We start from the raw sequence: 19474 nt of genomic DNA on the forward strand, positions 1-19474 counted from the left end.
ATCACAGCAGCAGCCCAAGCCACTGCAGTGACAATGCTGGATCCTTAACCCACTGAACCACTTGAAACTCCAATATTTCATATTAAATGGAATCATACAATCTTTGTGTTTCTGCCTGTGCCTTATTTCCCTTAGTAATATTTTCAAGGTTTATGCATGTTGTAGCATGTATCAGAACTTGATTCCTTTTTATGGTTGAATAATATCCCATCGTATGTATATATAGGTCTTCTTTGACTTACAGTGGGGTTATGTCCAGATAAATCCTTCCTAAATTGAAAATATTGTAAGTTGAAGTGCATTTACTACAGCTAACCTATCAAACATCATAGCTTAGCCTAGCTTACCTCTTTTTTTTTTTTTGGGGGGGTCTTTTTGCCATTTCTTGGGCCGATCCCCTGGCATATGGAGGTTCCCAGGCAAGGGGTCGAATCGGAGCTGTAGCCAACGGCCTACACCAGAGCCGCAGCAACTCGGGGTCCGAGCTGCATCTGCAACCTACACCACAACTCATGGCAACACCGGATCCTTAACCCACTGAGCCAGGCCAGGGATCGAACCCACAACCTCATGGTTCCTAGTCGGATTCGTTAACCCCTGAGACACAGTGGGAACTCCTAGCCTAGCCTACCTTAAACATGTTCAGAATGCTTACATTAGCTTACAGTTGAGCAAATCATCTAACACGAAGCTTGTTTTTTTTTGTTTTGTTTTCTGTTTTTTGTTTTTTGTCTTTTTGCCATTTCTTGGGCCGCTCCCGCGGCATATGGAGGTTCCCAAGCTAGGGGTCTAATCTGAGCTGTAGCTGCCAGCCTATGCCAGAGCCACAGCAACACGGAATCCGAGCCGTGTCTGCGACCTACACCACAGCTCACAGCAACGCCGGATCCTTAACCCACTGAGCAAGGGCAGGGATCGAACCCGCAACCTCATGGTTCCTAGTCAGATTCGTTAACCACTGTGCCACGATGGGAACTCCTACAAAGCTCGCTTTATAATAAATGTTGGATACCTTGTGATTTATTGAATAGTATACTGGAAGAAGAAAAAAGAATGGTCGTAATGGTCCTTCTTGCATGGCTGACTGAGAGCTGTGGCCCTTCTGCCCTGCCCAGCATCACGAGAGACTATCGTACTGTATGTTGTCAGCATGGGAAAAGAACAAAATTTAAAGTATGTTTTCTGAATGCGTATTGCTTTCACACTATCATAAAAATCAAAAATTTTAAGTCAAACCATTGTGAGTTGGGGACCATTACTACCATGTTTTGTTTATCCATTCTGTTAGAGGACACTTGCGTTATTTTCACCTTTAGGCTGGATGAAAAATGGTGCTGTAAACATTGTTGTACAGTATCTGAGACCCTGTTTGCAATTCTTTCGGGGTATATACCATGGCTCACAGGTAATTCTTTTGTTTAACACTTTGAGGAAGCTGTGGGGTTATTTTTTTATAATATTTCATTCTGCTTTTAGTATCTCTTCATTAATGTTTCTTGAGCATTAGAAAACTTTCTTTTGCTTATTTCCTTGGTTGACTTTTGTTGCTGATTTTTAAGAAATTATTTGTTTTGGTCATTCATTTTTTTCTTTTCTTTTCAATTGTTTGTTTTTCAGACCCGAGTCAGAACTCCATCACAGGGGAACACAGCCAGCTGTTAGGTATAGTATTACTTGGGGACTGACTCTCTCTAAAGTCGCCCTTTTCGTGCTTATACTAAGAGACATTATTCCCTTCTCTAATTCTATTTTCTGTCCTCCTTTTCTGCTTCACACTTCTCAGCTTTTTTTCCCTGCTGTTTCTATTCCCAACTTGGTGAGTTTTAGGAATCTACTTCTGCAATTGATGGCTAAGACTCAATTTAGTTACTTTAAAAAGTAATTTTACATGGTCTGTGATTTTAAGTTTTGTAAGAGAGCATCTTTTTTCCAAGGTAATTTTGAAATGAAAATATAATATCCTCTAATATCTTGTGATCACCTTCATTTTAATTCCTGAAAGTACTTCATACTTTAGGTATGACCTTAAGTGAGGCAAAGAAACTGATGTTCGGGGTTCCTGTTGTGACGAAGCAGAAACGAATCGGACTAGTATTCACGAAGATGCAGGTTTGATCCCTGGCCTCGCTTAGTGGGTCGGGGATCCAGTGTTGCCATAAGGTGTGGTGTAGATCACAGATGTGGCTCAATCCCATGTGGCTGTGGCGTAGGCTGGCAGCTGTAGCTCCAATGTGACCTCTAGCCTGGGAACTTCCAAATGCTGTGGGTGCGGCGATTAAAAAAAAAAAGCAAAAAAATAAATAAAAAGAAATTGATGTTCCAGTTCCTTATCTGTGAAATAAGTTATGGAAATGAATTGATTTCTTCTGGTATCATTCACTTAAGTTGCAGTAAGCTTGTAATTTTTTGTTTTTTCTTTTTGGCTGCAGCTGCAGCATGTGGAAGTTTCTGGGCCAGGGACTGAACCCAAACTACTTCAGTGACAAAGCCAGATCCTTAACCCTGTACCACTGTATCACAAGAGAACTCCAGTAGTAAGCTTGTATGTTGACAAGAATTCCACATCTCAGAACTGAAATTTTTTTTAAATATAAAAATAAAACATGCTTGAGTTCCCTGGTGGCTCAGCAGGTTAAGGATCTGTTATGTCATTGCTGTGGTTTGGGTCACTGCTGTGGCACAGGATTGATCCCTGGCCCTGGAACTTCTGCATGCTACGGGTGTGGTCAAAAAAGTGTTTTAGGAGTTCCCGTCGTGGCGCAGTGGTTAACAAATCCGACTAGGAACCATGAGGTTGTGGGTTCGATCCCTGACCTTGCTTAGTGGGTTAACAATCCGGCATTGCATGAGCTGTGGTGTAGGTTGCAGACGCAGCTCAGATCCCGCGTTGCTGTGGCTCTGGCGTAGGCCGGTGGCTACAGCTCCCATTAGACCCCTAGCCTGGGAACTTCCATATGCCACGAGAGCGGCCCAAGAAAATGGCAAAAAGACAAAGGAAAAAAAAAAAAAGTTTTTTAATGAAAGAAAATGAACCATGCTCCAGTGAGGAAGTCATACAATACAAAAAGTAGACAGACAGACAGATAGGAGTTCCTGTTGTGGCTCAGCAGTAACAAACCCAACTGTTATCCATGAGGACACATGAGGTTCAGTCCCTGGACTTGCTCAGTGGGTTAAGGACCCGGCATTATAGTGAGCTTCAGTATAGGTAATAGATGTGGCTTGGATCCCACCTTGCTGTGGCTGTGACGGAGGCCAGCAGCTGCAGGTCCAATTTGACCCCTAGCCTGGAAACTTCCATATGTTGCCTATGTGGCCCTAAAATAGACCAAAAAAAAAAAAATGAAATGAAATGAAAAAATAGGTCCCTTCTCCATACCACCTCACCTCTACTCCCCCAAATTTCTTGCTGTTGACACTTTCTCGTGAATTCTTAGAGAAATTTTTACACATTTTTATATTATATACTATGACTATCTTTTTTCCTTTTTTTAATCAGTGGAGAAGTTACACTAAACATACTATTCTGTGATTTCCTTTTTTTTACTTTATATTTTATCTTGGACATATCAGTACATAAATAGCTACTTATTTATTTGTAGTAGAATAGTATTTCATTTAATCCTACACTGTAATTTTATTCATGAGCATTTAAATTATTCCCAGTGTTTTTTACTGTTACAAATTATGTTGCAATGAATATCTTCTACATATATCTTTGTGTTCTCATTGCCTGTATATTTTTAGGATACTTTTCTAACAGTGTGATTCCCTGGTCAAAAGGTTTATTTCTTTTCAGAAGGATACATCAGCTTAAATCCCCTAATAAAGAATAAAGAATCTACTCAACTCCCTATCATCAAAAGTGGATATTATCATCTTAAATTTTTTTCTTTAACTAATAGATAAAAATCTCTCATTTTTAATTATCAAGTTAAGCACTTTAGTTATTAGTGAGTTAAGTACTTTCAAATGTATTAAGAGCCATTTTATTTTATTATTTTGCTTTTTAGGGTCACACCTATAGCATATGGAGGTTCCTAGGCTAAGGGTCCAATCTGAGCTGTAGCCGCCAGCCTACACCACCACCACAGCAACGTCAGAACCAAGCTAAGTCTTCGACCTACACCACAGCTCACGGCAATGCAGGATTCTTAACCCACTGAGCGAGGCCAGGAATGAAACCCCATAACCTCTTGCTTCCTAGTTGGGTTTGTTTCCACTGAGCCACAATGGGAACTCCTTAAGAGCCATTTCATGTGTGTCTGTCGTAGGATGCTTACTTTGATTTGTATATTACTGAACTTTAGCTGTTTGGATATATGCAAAGCAGCTGTGGAAAATAGAAGCTATCAGAAAGTCCAAAATAGAGAAAGTACTTGACTTGTTTGCTTATTAGAGATTCAGAGTGTTAGTTCAAGAAACTGGAATACTCCTTATCTGCTCTTTTATGTTAAGGACTTAATTTTCTGGTCTTAATTCTCATTCATTTGAGTGAGTTTATATGCCGGAACAGTAACTGACACCTTAGACACTCAATAAATGGTTGTTAATTGAATGGTTCAACATGAACATATGGCTAGAAATGTGATCACCAGAGGTCCTGGCCTTGTCGTATTGGGGCTGTCACTATTCTCTTCTTTAAACTTTTATATTAGATAGTTCCTTTTTTTTTTTACTTTTTAGGGCCACACCTGAAGCATATGTAAGTTCTCATGCTGGAGTCCAGTTGGAGCTACAACTGCCGGCCTACACCACAGCTCACAGCAACGCCAGATCCTTAACCTACTGAGTGAGGCCAGGGATCAAACCTGATCCTCATGGATACTAGTCTGGTTTGTAACCCACTGAGCCACAATAGAAACTCTGAGATAGTTCATTTAAACTTTTTTTTTTTTGTCTTTTGTCCTTTTAGGGCCACACCCATGGCATAAGGAGGTTCCCAGGCTAGGGCTCTAATCATAGCTGTAGCCGCCGGTCTACACCAAAGGCACAGCAACACCAGATCCAAGCGGCGTCTGTGACCTATACCACAGCTCACGGCAACGGCAGATCCTTAACCCACTGAGCAAGGCCAGGGATCAAACCCACAACCTGATGGTTCCTTGTCGGATTCGTTTCCACTGTGCCACGACAGGAACTCCAGTTCATTTAAACTTTTCAAGATTAGTCTGTATATAAAATTTTTCTTTGAATCAGGAATGATTAAGATTTCATCAGAAAATTTTGGTAGGTCATGAATAGTACGTTTTCCCCCTAAACTGTTAAGTTGCTTCTGTCTGTGATACATGGCTGACAGATAGAGACCTTTAGAGAGCAGTTCAGCATCTGAGCTGGAACACATGTGTAATGGAGGTGGGGAATAGACAATCGAGGGAGTTGGTACCATTCCAGTGATACTAAGCTGGGATTTGTTTCCAATTAAGCACTTGTAGTAAAAATAATAATAATAATAAATGAATTAATTGTAGGCAAAAAGAAATAGTATGTGATTATGAAGCGTTCTCTTAATCAACATTAGCTAAAAACCCTAAAAGTATTTGCAAAGAGACTATTCCAGACATTAATCTCATTTGGCAGCCTTCAATTGCATTCACTTTTAAATAAATCTGGAAATTTATCCAGTCTCCTAGCTAGATTCTTAGGTAAGTCCATCCTGCTACCCTGGCTTCATTAGGTCATTTATTAGGTCATTACTGGGTTCATTAGGTCAGATAATATTCTCCTTTTTTCTCATGCTGTTAATAATTATCATCCTCTATCTCCCATCCTAAGTACCTTTAACTACTTACAAGCCTGGTTTATTTTGAAAAACTTGGAGTTTGCAAAAGAGTGAAAGCTTACATTTTAAGTTTTCTAACCACCTGATAGTTCCTCAGAAAAGGCATTGGCAGCTTGAATTAAAATCTTGCCAGACCTCTGTAAAAATCTCATTTAGGATAATTTTTCCCAATAGGTTGAAAAACGTGCTTCAATTGTCTTGCCTGCTGAATGGAGTTTATAATAGCATCTTTCAGACTTTCTAAATGCTTTTCCTGTCAACAGGGTGCAGTTATTTTAATGTGTCTACTGTTCCCACTGACTCATCACATCTCTTACAAAATCCACAGTCAGGCTGAGGAAATGTATGGAAGGGTGAAACTGCAGTTGTGATAAAGAATCACGCTATACACTTGATACATGAACTTTTGACTGTGTATATAATTTTCTTTTTTTTTTTCTTTAAAAAAATTTTTTTTATTTTTTGCTTTTTAGGGCAACACCCATGGCATATGGAGGTTCCCAGGCTAGGGGTTGAATTGGAGCTACAGCTGCCGGCCTATGCAACAGCTCAAGGCAACGCCAGATCCTTAACCGACTGAGCGAGGCCAGGGATCAAACCCACATCCTTATGAATACTAGTTGGGTTCGTTACCACTGAGCCACAACGGGAACTCCAGAAAATGCATTTAATTTGAAACATATCTAGTATTTAAATTCATGAGTTCATAATGATAATTTTTTATGTGTATTTTTAGGGCCGCACCCACGGCATAGGGAGGTTCCCAGGCTAGGGTTCCAGTCGGAGCTGTAGCCGCCGGTCTACACCACAGCCACAGCAACACAGGATCCGAGCCACATCTGTGACCTACACCACAGCTCATGGCAACGCTGGATCCTTAACCCACTGAGCAAAGCCAGGGATCAAACCCACGTCCTCGTGAATGCTAGTCAGGTTTGTTAACAGCTGAGCCACTATGGGAATTCCCATAATGATAATTTTAAAAACTTGTCATCATTGGAGTAATCTAATTAACAAATTCATTATTCTGAGAATTAGTCAATAAAGGGAAAGAATGAGGTATTTAACTTGCCTTTAACTCTACGAGTGGGTAACCAAATGGTGAATTAGACGTAATGTTTCTTTATAAAAATATTTCAGCTAATTATGGAAGAATAATAACATATCACCATTTTGTAACCCCTCATAAATTAATGGATCTAGGCATCAGTCATCAACAGTTGCAAGTATCTCAAAAAGAAAGTCAACCAGAAAGTCAGCCAATCCTGATAGAGGATCAAAATACCAGTATGAAGGAGTTTTCCTTCCTGTCCCATAAAAAATACTGAATGTGGTTAAGCCTCTAGACCCAATTACCAATTTATAGGAAATAGGGAAAAGCAGCATCACATGGATGCTGTCATCAAAATCTAGACCATCAGAAACTTTACTGAAGACATGACATAGTTTCTTCAACAAATAAATTAGTAAAGGAGAAAAAGCAGTACACTTAAGAGATAGAGCAATCAGTTGTATGCCTCTTATTTGGCTGTTGATTCAAACTATAAAATCAAAAACATAATGTATAACATTTGAAGTAACCTTTCATGTTCACTTAGTCATGCTGTTCAGACCTAAACCTGTGCCAAGGAAGATTAAGTATATTTACTGGTCTAGTTCTGTGTAGCTCAAACCAGCAAAGACCATTTGACAAGCCCAGGCATCTAAGGGAGGAATCTGAGATTTATCTTAGGCCCAGATTGTAGTGTAAATTGTCAGTGGAAAAAAAAAAAAAGCGGAGTTCCCATCATGGCGCAGCAGAAACGAATCCTGCTAGGAACTTTGAGGTTGTGGGTTTGATCCCTGGCCTTGCTCAGTGGGTTGAGGATCCGGCATTGCCGTGAGCTGTGGTTGTAGGTCACAGACACAGCTCAGATCTGATGTTGCTGTGGCTCTGGCGTAGGCCAGCAGCAATAGCTCTGATTAGACCCCTAGCCTGGGAACCTCCATATGCCGCAGGTATAGCCTTAAAAGGACTAAAGACCCCCCCCCGACATTGTAGAAATAATAGCACCACAACAATAAAATGCTTATGAAGAGCAAAACATTTGGTGTAGCATTTTTCTGCCTACAAAAAAAATGTGTACTATCACAAATGGAAATCTGAAATCTTCCCTAGAGCCAGTGGCACTCCTATCCATTTTCATTTGATTATGCAATGAAAGACCAGTAAGTTTCCCAGTAATATCAGAATTATTTGGATGGTAAAATGAGAAAAAAGAAACATAGTGATCTGATGGGCTATTTAATTCAAAGCATTACTGAAACCAGTCTCAGGAGGTATCCTAGAATCTTAGGATTCTGGATAATTCTAAAACAGTCCAAGATGCGGGTTTGCCTTTTGGTTCTTGCAGAGCAAGGTTATTTACTATTCAGAAATTAGAATTTCCATTCCATTTGAGATTTCCCGGGGTCCTAGTAGTGACTCACATCTAAATCATTTGAAGCAAGCATGATTTCTCACCAAGATATTTAGACCAAGAATTAATCCAAACCCTTCAGTATAACCACTCTTTTTTTTTTTTTTTTCCTTTTTAGGCCACTGCCACAGCATATGGAAGTTCCCTGGCCAGGAATCAAATCCAGGCTGAGCTGCGACCTAAGCCAAAGCGGAAGGAATGCTGGATCCTTAACCTGCCACACTGAACCAGGAATCGAACCAACACCACTACAGAGACAAGCCAGATCATTAACCAACTGTGCCACTGGGAATTCCTAGTATAACCACTCTTGATTATACCTGGTTGATCCATGCCTTTCAGTTAATCACTCCTGATGAGAGCTTTATTCCTTGCCTGGAAAGCCTTGACCTATCATAATTGACTACAAGCTCTGTTGGACCCTCCCATTCCAAAACGCATCACAAGAGGACCCTGAGTAAGACAGTGTGGGAAGCATCACTGGTCTCATAAATGCAGGCAAAATCTCTAGGGACATTCTTCCATCCCCCAAAATCAAGCAAGCAAGCAATTGGAAGTTGGTCCAAAAACATCCAGAACCAAAGTGTCTGAAAGTTAAGGATTATACCTGAAACTTGAGAGTAGAGAGGCCCCAAACCTAGAGATGCCAGGGCTGCAGCAAGGAAAGCTAGAGCTGTTAGGAGGTGTTTTAAACCAGCAGGTAGCAGGATGGGGCAGAGTAGTTCTGAAAGTCAGGTTTTTATCACAATATCATAAGGTTATTGAACAGCAAGGAAGTTGAATGCTGAAGCTATAACTCCTAGAACCCTCATGAGGGATGAAGTGGTGTAGAGTCTGGCATACAACACTATTAAATGTCTAAACCAATAAAGGATGCAGTTAGGAAGATGAGCATAGTACTCAGGAATGAAAGACTGTTTAAATAGAAGGAAAACAAATAGTTGTTGATATTTTTTTTAAAATGACGTTAAACAGTAGATTAGAAACAGATGAAGGATGTTTGTGACTAAAAAGAAAATTGCAACTACGTATGAAAGTTTCCAGACCAGGGATTGAATTCAAGCTGCAGCAGTGACCTATGCTGCAGCTTAGGCAACCCCTGATCCTTTAGCCCACTGTTCTGTGCAGGGTATTGAACACGCACTTCCACAGCGACCCAAGTCAGATCTTTAACCCACTGTGCCACAGTGGGAACTTTTGGAGACATTTTTGATTGTCACGATTGGAGATGGTACTGGCATCTAGTGACTGGAGGCCAAGGGTGCTCTTTTTTTTTTTTTTTTTTTTAATTAATTTTTTTTTTTTTTTACAGCTGCACCTGCGGCCGTTCCCAGGGTAGGGATCTAATCAGAGCCACAGTTGCTGGCCTATACCACAGCCACAGCAGTGTAGGATCCGAGCCATGTCTGCAACCTACACCACAGCTCATGGCCACGCAGGATTCTTAACCCACTGAATGAGGCCAGGGATTGAACACACAACCTCATGGTTACTAGTCAGGTTCGTTAATCACTGAGCTACGACGGAAACTCCCAAAGGTGCTCTTAAACATCCCAATGCACTGGACAGTCCCCCACAACAAATAAGTATTTTGTCTGAAATGTCACAGTGCTGAGTTTGAGAAAGACTCCTGTAAAGAATTCTAAAGGTATAACTCAAGTTAAAGGAAAATGATCCCAGAAGACTAGTATTCTGAACTGTATCAGAGAATATTGAACAAATGAAATGGTAAATGTGGATCTTGACCCAAGTGAATGTTTTCAGTATGAAATAATTTTAGTCTTATTTATGTAGGAAAAAAAAAGAATATTGGAAATAACAGACAGTAGTATTATGTAAGTCTGAGAGAGAGAGTTGGAGCTGACTAAGAGTAACTGTGGAAACTCCAAAGCAGAGAGAAAAAAAATGGAATAAGGGAAAACAAAAACCTAAAGGTCCAGGGAGGAATTCACTGGTGGCACAGTGGGTTAAGGATATGGTGTTTTCACTGCTGTGGCTTGGGCTACAGCTGTGGCATGGGTTCAGTCCCTGGCCCCAGATTTTCTGCATGCCACAGGTACAGCCAAAAAACAATGAGAATGCATAATAGAAAAAGGAGGCCACAGAGAAGTAAAAAGATGGTAGAGTCCAGGAGTTCCCGCCAAAAAAAAAAAAAAAAAGATGGTAGAGTCCAGTACAAATATATCAGTTGCTACATTCAATGGATGTAACTGTGACAGTTAAGAAGACAGATTATCAGATTTTTTAAAATACAGCTACTTGCTGTTTAGAACAGATATGCCTAAAGCATTAGGACCTAAGAAAACTGGAAAGTCGAAAGACAGAAAAGAACCTTTAACTAAAGGACAGCAGTTGATATAGTTATCATTATCTTTTTCCTTCTATAGTGTTACAGGATTTATTCTTTCTGCTTTTTTTTTTTTTATCTTTTTGCCTTTTCTAGGGCCGCTCCCTCAGCATGTGGAGATTCCCAGGCTAGGGGTCTAATTGGAACTGTAGCCGCCGGCCTACACCAGGGCCACAGCAACTCGGGATCCAAGCCGTGTCTGCAACCTACACCACAGCTCACAGCAACGCCAGATCCTTAACCCACTGAGCAAGGCCAGGGGTCAAACCCGCAACCTCATGGTTCCTACTTGGATTCGTTTACCACTGAGCCACGACGGGAACTCCTCCTCCTGCTTTTTGTAATAATTACTTAACTCATGTAATTTGTCTTCTTTTTACTTTGCTAATGTAAAATTTTTAAGCAATAACTTTCCTTCGAAGTGTTACTTTTGCTGGATCCTGCAAGTTTCAATAGGTAGTTTTCATTATTATTCAATTTTTACATATTTTAATCTTTGATCATTTAGTTGTTAAGCAGTGTGTGGGTTTTTTAGTTTCTAAATTTGCAGTGATTTCTATATATTTTTATAATTCTAGCTTGTTATACACTAAACTACACTTGATCTTAGCCGAAAGGCCAAGAAGCGATTTGTTATACACTAAGATCATGGCTTACATTATACCTATTTGAAATTTTTTTAGTCATTAAGAGATAGTATCTGGTGGAGTTCCCGTCATGGTGCAGTGGAAACGAATCCAACTAGGAACTTTGAGGTTTCAGGTTCAATCCCTGGCCTTGCTCAGTGGGTTAAGGATCTGGTATTGCCATGAGCTGTGGTGTAGTTTGCAAATGTGGCTCAGATCTGGCATTGCTGTGGCTGTGGCGCAGGCCAGCAGCTACCACTCCGATTCAACCCCTAGCCTGGGAACCTCCATATGCCGCAGGAGCGGCCCAAAGAAATAGCAGAAAGACAAAAAAAGAAAGAAAGAAAGACTACTAAGACTCAGGTAAGAGCAGTATTTTCATCTGAGGCTGAAGCTGCTTGGCTCCACTTAATCCCACCTCCACATGCTCTATATTTCTATCAGTGTGGGGAAAGCCATGAAAACCAAGAGTTTCACTGACAAAGAGAACTGACTTGGAGTGGGACATGGAAAACCCCACATGTAGAAATTTCACTGGCAAACAAAACGAGAAGACCGATGTTGCAGGAGATTGCAATTGCATTCTGGGTGGGGCAAGCAAAAAGATGCCAACCAGAAATTTACCAGTGAGGTCTGGGGAGTAAGACAAGCATAGGGAGTGTGTGAGGTACCCACACAGCCCCCCAAAAAAAGCAAAAGACAAAAAAAAAAAAAGATCTAGTATCTGGTAACTTTTCCATGTATAAACTTTCCACATATGTTTGATTTAAATGTACATTCTCTAGGAGTTTCTATTGTGGCACAGCAGAAACAAATCTGACTAGGAGCCATGAGGTTGCGGGTTCAATCCCTTGCCTCGCTCAGTGGGTTAAGGATTCCGTGTTGCTGTGAGCTGTGTGTAGGTCACAGACGCAGCTTGGATCTGGCATTGCTATGGCTGTGGTGTGGGCCGGCAGCTGTAGCTCCGATTTGACCCCTAGTCTGGGAACCTCCACATGCCTCGGGTGTGGCTCTAAAAGGACAAAAGAAAAAAAAAATGTATATTCTCTGACGTTGGATGCAGAACTCTGTGTCCACTAAGGTCAAGGTTATTCGTTGTGTTATTCAGATTTCATTACTCTTGCTATCTTGCCTGTTTCATCTATCAGTTATTGAGAAAATTCTGTTAAAAATCTCCCTGTGTGATGGTAGAGCTATCAATTTCTGGGTATAGTTTTGTCCATTTTTGCTTCAGATATTTTGAGGCAGGGATGGATTGGTGAGTAGATGGATGGATGAGTGGGTGGATATGGTAGGTAGCTTTATTCTTGATCTTTTCTTCCTGGTACTCATGCTGTTGTGTAATTTTCTCTCCTTTCAGTGAGGGCTAGACTTTGACTCCTTCCAACTACTAGAATATGGCAAAAGCGATACCACTTTCAAAATGAGATTATAGAAGGACTGTGACATCTCTCTTGCCATCCATCTCTGGCTCTTTGATGGCTTGCTTTGAGGGAGTCCAGCTGCCATGCCATAAGCTGACCTATGGAAAGTCCCACATAGCAAGAAACTAAAGCCCTTATCCAACAGTCCAAAAATGAATTCTGCCAACAACTGTGTCAGTGAGCTTGGAAGTAGATCCTCCCTAGGCTTTCCAGTGAGACCCAGCCCTGGCAGGAGACTGTGAAGCAGAGGGCCAGTGAAGAAGCCCTGCCCATGTTTCTAGCACCCACAAACTGTCAGATGATCAGAATGCATTAAGCCACCAAATATGGGAGTAATTATAAACAATATGTGTATATTTAAAATTTACATTCTTTTTTGGTGAATTAAACCTTTTGTTATATAATTACCCTCATCCCTAGTAAAGTTTTTTTCTTGAAGAAAAATTTATCTAATAATAAAACCGTATCAGGTTTACTTTGGTTAGTATTTACCTGATATATCTCTTTCCTTTCAGCCTTTGTGTGTCCATATTATGTCTCTTGTAAATAAACATATGCCTAGATTTTGTTATGTAATCCAACCTATAATCTTTATGTTTTAGCTCATGGTCCTTAAAAAAAAAAAAAAAGCCAGTCCATATTCATATTCTTCTGATTATTCCCTGACATTTGGTTTGAGTCAGGATTCTAACAAGTTTTACAACTTAGAATTGATTTGACATGTCATCTTAAGTCTCTTAATTTATGAGTTCACCTTTTTTAGTTTATGCCACTTATTTGTTGAAGAAATCAGATTGTCATGTGGGATTTTCCACATTCTGAACTTGATGATTGCATCTTTGTAGTGTTTAACTTGTTCCTCCTTTGTTTTCTGTGAACCAGAAGTTAGATTTAGAGGCTTGGTTAGATTCAGCTTCCATTCTTTGGGTAAGAATACATCATAGATTGCACAGTATATTTTTCATTGTGTTACATTACAAGATTATATTCCACTTTTAGTGATGTTAAGGTTGACCAGTGGGTTCCATATTACCCTGATCAATCCATTATAAAGTTTATGCCTCAGCTTTTCACCTAATGGTTTTAGCAACCATTGATGATCACTGCTCAAATCGATTATTTTATTAGGGGTTGAGAATTGGTGATTCTTTTTTCCTAGTTGTATCATTGTATCATTCCATCTGCACTTATTAGCTAGACTGTTTCTATAATGCAGAAGTTTTCCTTAACTATTTGATTACCCTGAAATACAGTTGTTACAGGAAAGGTAGGATAATTCCTTGATTCTTTCAATTTATTTATCTTTGATGTTGTTTCCATAATAGCTCTGAAGGTGACTCGTTTTTTTACATACCGTTTTGGATATTTCAAGTACATGCGTTTCAGTTCACTGCATTATTTATTTATAGTGTTCATATTATCCCTTCTATTTTGTCTTTTTTTTTCTTTTTTTTTTTTAGGGCCACACCTGGGGCATAGGAAGGTTCCCAGGCTAGGGATTGAATCAAAACTGTAGGTGCTGGCCTATGCCACAGTCACAGCAATGCCACATCCAAACCTCATCTGTGACCCACACCACAGCTCATGGCAACACTGGATCCCCAACCCACTGAGCAAGGCCACGGATCGAACCTGTGTCCTCAAGAATACTAGTCAGATTTATTTCTGCTGAACCACGACAGAAACTCCTCATATTGTCCCATTTTTAGTCAACAGGAACCCCTTCAGATTGGCTCTTCTGTCCTTTGACATGACTCAGTTTCCTTGATAACTTCTTGCCTATTTTCCAAGTTCATCTTATATATTTAAGGTTATAGGACTTTAGATTTTTATATTGGTATCCATTTTCTCAGTATCTAAAATCTTAGTACTTAATGACATTTACACAATTTTTTTTCTCTCTCTCTCCTACCAGACTATGATAACTATGTAACTTTTATACAATAAAGAATGAAAGTTAAGTAAGCAGTCAACATAAACTACTAAGACCTAATCTTTTTTTCTTTTTCCTTATAGCTAGTTCACCAAATTCTTGCAGGGTTCCTCTTTTAGGATAAAAGAACACCCTGGTGGCTCATCAGGTTAAGGATCCAGTGTTGTCACTGCTGTGGGGCCTGTTCCATTCCTGGCCCAGGAACTTCCCAGTGTCTCAGGCACAGTCAAAAAAAAAAAAAAAAAAAAAAAAAAAAAAAAAAAAAAAAACCGTAAACAGATAATGTGGCAACTGTTAGTACAAAAATAATACTAGGGTAAGTGACCTAATGTCATTTATAAAAGGACAGACAGCCGTGAAGGCAGAGGGCTTTTACTGCTGTTATCAACAGTAGCAGTGTGTAAAGTATCCTTGATACCCTGAGGAAGTACTCAATGATTGTTCTATTTTTTTTTTCCATCCTAGATTTGGGCTCTGTTAATAGTAGGGTCCCCATAGGCTAGACTCCTAAAAGAATAGTGTTTCCAGAGGTCTTCATGTTGTTAAGAAAAGGAATGAGCCATATTTACTTCTTAGAGATTTGCTTTTGCTCCTGTTCAAGAATCACATTCTCCAAACAGTGCTGGTTGAGTTCTCCCATTCTGAGATGAAAATTTGAATGTAAAAATGGGTTCTGTTTTTACAGAGCTGATATGGAATTATTTGGTGCTGATGCTTCTTCAATACTAGTGAGAAACTAACTTGGTTTACTTTTATTTTCCAGATGATGGGCATAAGAAAGCTCGAAATGCTTATCTTAACAATTCCAATTATGAAGAAGGAGATGAATATTTTGATAAAAATTTGGCACTCTTTGAGGTAATATTTGGGAGGAACAGGGCATAGATTTTAAGAACAGAGATTTCAAGATTGCTGTTTTCCCACCCCATTTAGTTTTAAAACATTGTAGGTTGGATTCCTTAATAACTAGCTGTTAAAGTATAGTGCTTATTATAGCTTGTCATTGTAGTTGATTTAATCTATATAATTATTGTTGATTAATAGATAATCATTTAATCAAATTTCCATGGAGTAAAGAGGAGAAATGTTGACATCACAGGCATATGGAGAACTTTGTTATCTAACTCAGCTAGGATTTAAATGTTTATATTGGAAAAATCTACTAAGTATAAAGCATTTTTCAACTCTGTGTTTGGGATGACTGTCATTTATCTTACTAACCCAAAGTCAGAGTAGGAAGCAGGCTGCTGGATTTTTTTTTTTTTTTCCTTGGTCTTTTTAGGGCCGAACCTGAGGCATATGGAGGTTCTCAGGCTAGGGGTCCAGTTGGAGCTGTGGCCACTGGCCTACATCATAGCCACAGCAATGCGGGATCCAAGCCACGTCTGCTGCAGCTCACAGCAACACCGGGTTCTTAATCCACTGAGCAAGGCCAGGGATCAGACCCACATTCTCATGGATAGTAGTCGGGTTCATTAAGTGCCAAGCCATGATGGGAACTCCAGGCTGCTGGATTCAGAGGACTTGCTAATGCCTTATCTGACTAAGACAGCATGAACTCTGATATTCTGTGGCCAGGTTGAAAGGAGCCTAGTTTAGTTCAGCACTGCCTTTGTCTTACTTTGGACAATGACTCAAGTGCCACTTTTCTCAGTGTACCTATTTTTTAAATGTTATTTTATCTGCCTTCAAGAAAAGGTCTGAGGTGAATATTTGATTCAATCACAAGTTTTCTTTTGATCTGTGCATGCTTGGTACCATGAATAATTGCTATAAATATTAGTAGACTGTTAGTATCACTGTGCTTAAAGATTATGTTATCGGTGTTCTTTATAAGGACTACAACTATCTGTAGGAGCCCATGTAGTTTTGCTTTTATGGTAAAGTTAAGCTATTAGGAATAATAAAGCTTTTCATTTGAGAATTTTATAAGGGAGTTCCTGCTGTGGTGCATTGGGTTAAGGATCTGACTGCAGCAGCTCAAGTCACCAAGGAGGCATGGGTCTGATACCTGGCCAGGGACAGTGGGTTAAAGGGGCCAGTGTTACCTGAGCTGCAGGGTAGGTGGCAGCTGTGGCTCGGCTTCAGTCCTTGGCCTGGGAACTTCCATATGCCATGGATGTAGTCCAAAAAAAAAAAAGTGTTTCATAAGTATTTGTGTAGCCCTGATTATGTATTATAATATGTGGGGCAAACAGTCTCATCAATAAATTTTCTTAAAATGTTTACCTATGAAATTTTTCTCATTTACTTTGTAACTTTCTGGTAGAGGGATCATTTTTATGCTTATGTACAGTGTCTTCATCATGTATTTCATTCGTATTTCTGGCTTTATAGGAAGAAATGGACACCAGGCCAAAAGTGTCTTCTCTCCTCAACCGGTTGGCCAATTATACTAACCTGACACAAGGAGCAAAAGAACATGAAGAGGCAGAGAACATCACTGAAGGGAAAAAGAAGGCCACCAAGGTGAGGCCTTAGAATAACAAAGATAAATAAAAGGAGCCCAATATTATAATAAAGGAGATATCCAGGCCATCACTCTATGTGCAAGAATGCTTGATATGTGCCAGGCCCGAGAGGTAGTGAGCCATGTAAAACAGTTGGGGGGCAGTGTTCCAGGGAGACGGAATATCACACCAGAAGAAAAGTATCTCACCCAGCATTGCCTCCTGGTGCAGTGGGTTAAGGATCCAGTGTTGTTACTGCTGTGGTACGGGTTTGGTCCCTGGCCCACGGACTTCCACATACTATGGGTACAGACAAAAAAATGAGAAAAGAAAATTGGCCATATCCATCCACTGACGCCATGTCTCTATGGTGAAGTTGTTGGGCTTTTTAAGACCAAATACCAGTTTCTCTCAACATGAAAATATGGGATAGTATTACAAGTTAGTTTTCTGGTTGTTCAGGAGTAAAGTGACACTCAGATCTTCATTTTTTATCAATTACATTTACCACCTGCTATGAAAGATTTATGCCAAATTCTAACAGAATTCCATCAAGTCATTATTCCATTTAAAAAAAAGAACAGAAAGAGCCATTGGCTTTGAAGAGAAAAAATTTTAAATTATTGAAGATGCACTTAAAAGTTTGTTTGTGGCACAGTTGGATCAGTGGCGTCTTGGGAGTCCCGGGACACAGGCTTGATCCCTGGACTGGCACAGTGGATCAAGGATCCAGCATTGCTGCAGCTGCAGTTTGGATCTGATCCCTGGCCTGGGAACTCCATATGCAGTGGGGCAGCCAAAAAAAAGAAAAAAAAAAGTTTGTGATCAAATGTCTGTGTAAAAATATGTGGAGACTTATGTAAAATAAAAATGTGTGTCTGGAGTTCCCGTCGTGGCGCAGGGGTTAATGAATCTGACTAGGAACCATGAGGTTGCTGGTTCGGTCCCTGCCCATGCTCAGTGGGTTAACGATCTGGCGTTGCCGTGAGCTGTGGTGTAGGTTGCAGACACGGCTCGGATCCCACATTGCTGTGGCTCTGGCGTAGGCCAGTGGCTACAGCTTTGATTCGACCCCTAGCCTTGGAACCTCCATATGCCTCGGGAGCGGCCCAAGAAATAGCAAAAAGACAAAAAAAAAAAAAAATGTGTGTCTCTAGGAATAATAAAGGGTATAGTGATAGAAATTTGTTAAGATGGAGATTTTATATGTGCCTGTTTAAAGATAGTGCTTAAATTTATCTCTACTTTGCAATTCATATGCAGTTCATAGTTAGGGTGCAAGTTTTTATATAAAAATAAAGGGATAAAAGCATCACTTCTAGATGATGACTATATGATTTTTTCTTTCATCAACATCTTTCTTTCTAGACCCCCCAAATGGGTACCTTCATGGGTGTCTACCTCCCATGTCTACAGAATATTTTTGGAGTGATCCTGTTTCTACGCCTTACATGGGTGGTGGGCACAGCTGGAGTTCTGCAGGCCTTTGCAATTGTCCTTATCTGCTGCTGCTGTGTAAGTCCCAAGTTGGCTCCTGGAGATCACCTGGAACACTGCTCAAGCTCGAGTATCATGCTTGGCCTCTTTGAGAATAAAACAAAGAATACATACTGGGGAAGGACTTGCCATCTCAACAGGAGAGATTATTTTGATATTAAAATCTAAAGGATCTTCAATTACTTAGTGTCAGTTATTTACTGTTTATAATATGATATACTTGAAATTACAAAGAAGGACTTCTATAAGAAGGAGAAGATACAGGTTCTGACTTCCAAAAATTCAGATACAAACTATTTGAGCTTGATAATACCAATGTTGTGACAGAAAATGTGTTAGAAAACATGATATGCTTACTCCAGTATAGTGAAGATTAACAAAACTGATTGTTGTTTGGAAATGAGAGGTATTTGTTTTGTTTTGAAGTCTCATCCATTGTCCTTTCCCCAGAAATTTGGGTATTGTTTCCAGATCTTCTCTTCACTACACTGAGAACATTCTGAACTTCCTTTAATTTAAACTTCTCTTATCTGTGTATCCCAGCCACATCTCTCAATTTTATTGTAAGTTGATTATTATAAATTTTTTAATTTCATTATTCAGCTGTCTACTGACCTTTTATTACTATCACCATCATACACTCCCTGTGCATTGTGCTCAGCTGAGTATTGTGCAAAGCAGGGTAAGGAGACATAGTCCATGTTGTTAGTAACTTAATGATACCACCATTTTTTTTTCAGTTTCTTAGTCTTGAAACTTCAGGGCCCTATTTGGTTCCTTGATTGCCTCTCACATCTCATGAGCTATCAAGACCAATCAAATCAAATCTCCCTCTGAAATCTCTTTCGTTCAACCCTTTCTTTATACTCCTACTTCTGCCACTGCAGTCCTTCCCTCTCTCTGAACTACAACAATAGCCTACTAACAAGTCACTCTGCCTCCATCTACTCCCTATC

The 19474-nt window shown here is 39.8% G+C and overlaps 1 protein-coding gene and 1 long non-coding RNA gene across 10 annotated transcripts in view; one reads left to right on the forward strand and one right to left on the reverse strand.

The window, feature by feature from the left end:
- The window catches only part of LOC146401763 (uncharacterized), a 909931-nt gene that overhangs the window by 810218 nt on the left and 80239 nt on the right, over positions 1-19474 (reverse strand). The window contains exon 3 of the long non-coding RNA XR_014810925.1: positions 6527-6667. This is a non-coding gene — a long non-coding RNA (uncharacterized LOC146401763). The remainder of the gene's footprint in view (positions 1-6526; positions 6668-19474) is intronic.
- The window catches only part of SLC12A6 (solute carrier family 12 member 6), a 101575-nt gene that overhangs the window by 57467 nt on the left and 24634 nt on the right, over positions 1-19474 (forward strand). For 7 of the 9 annotated variants that reach the window (XR_014810917.1, XM_084969356.1, XM_084969353.1 and 4 more), the window contains 4 exons: positions 1618-1662; positions 15335-15429; positions 16909-17040; positions 18390-18536. Coding sequence is in view for 5 of the 9 variants with exons in the window: in XM_084969353.1 (XP_084825479.1) it covers positions 1618-1662; positions 15335-15429; positions 16909-17040; positions 18390-18536 (419 nt within the window). In the remaining 4 variants the exon portion in view is untranslated. The remainder of the gene's footprint in view (positions 1-1617; positions 1663-15334; positions 15430-16908; positions 17041-18389; positions 18537-19474) is intronic. The other 2 variants (XM_021099331.2, XM_084969354.1) reach the window with 1 other exon arrangement.

The sequence above is a fragment of the Sus scrofa genome, chromosome 7 (assembly GCF_054392235.1).
Source record: "Sus scrofa isolate SSC_HxYL_T2T_F1_AM1 chromosome 7, Sscrofa_HxYL_maternal_Yorkshire_Landrace_v2.0, whole genome shotgun sequence".
NCBI classification, from domain to species: Eukaryota; Metazoa; Chordata; class Mammalia; order Artiodactyla; family Suidae; genus Sus; species Sus scrofa.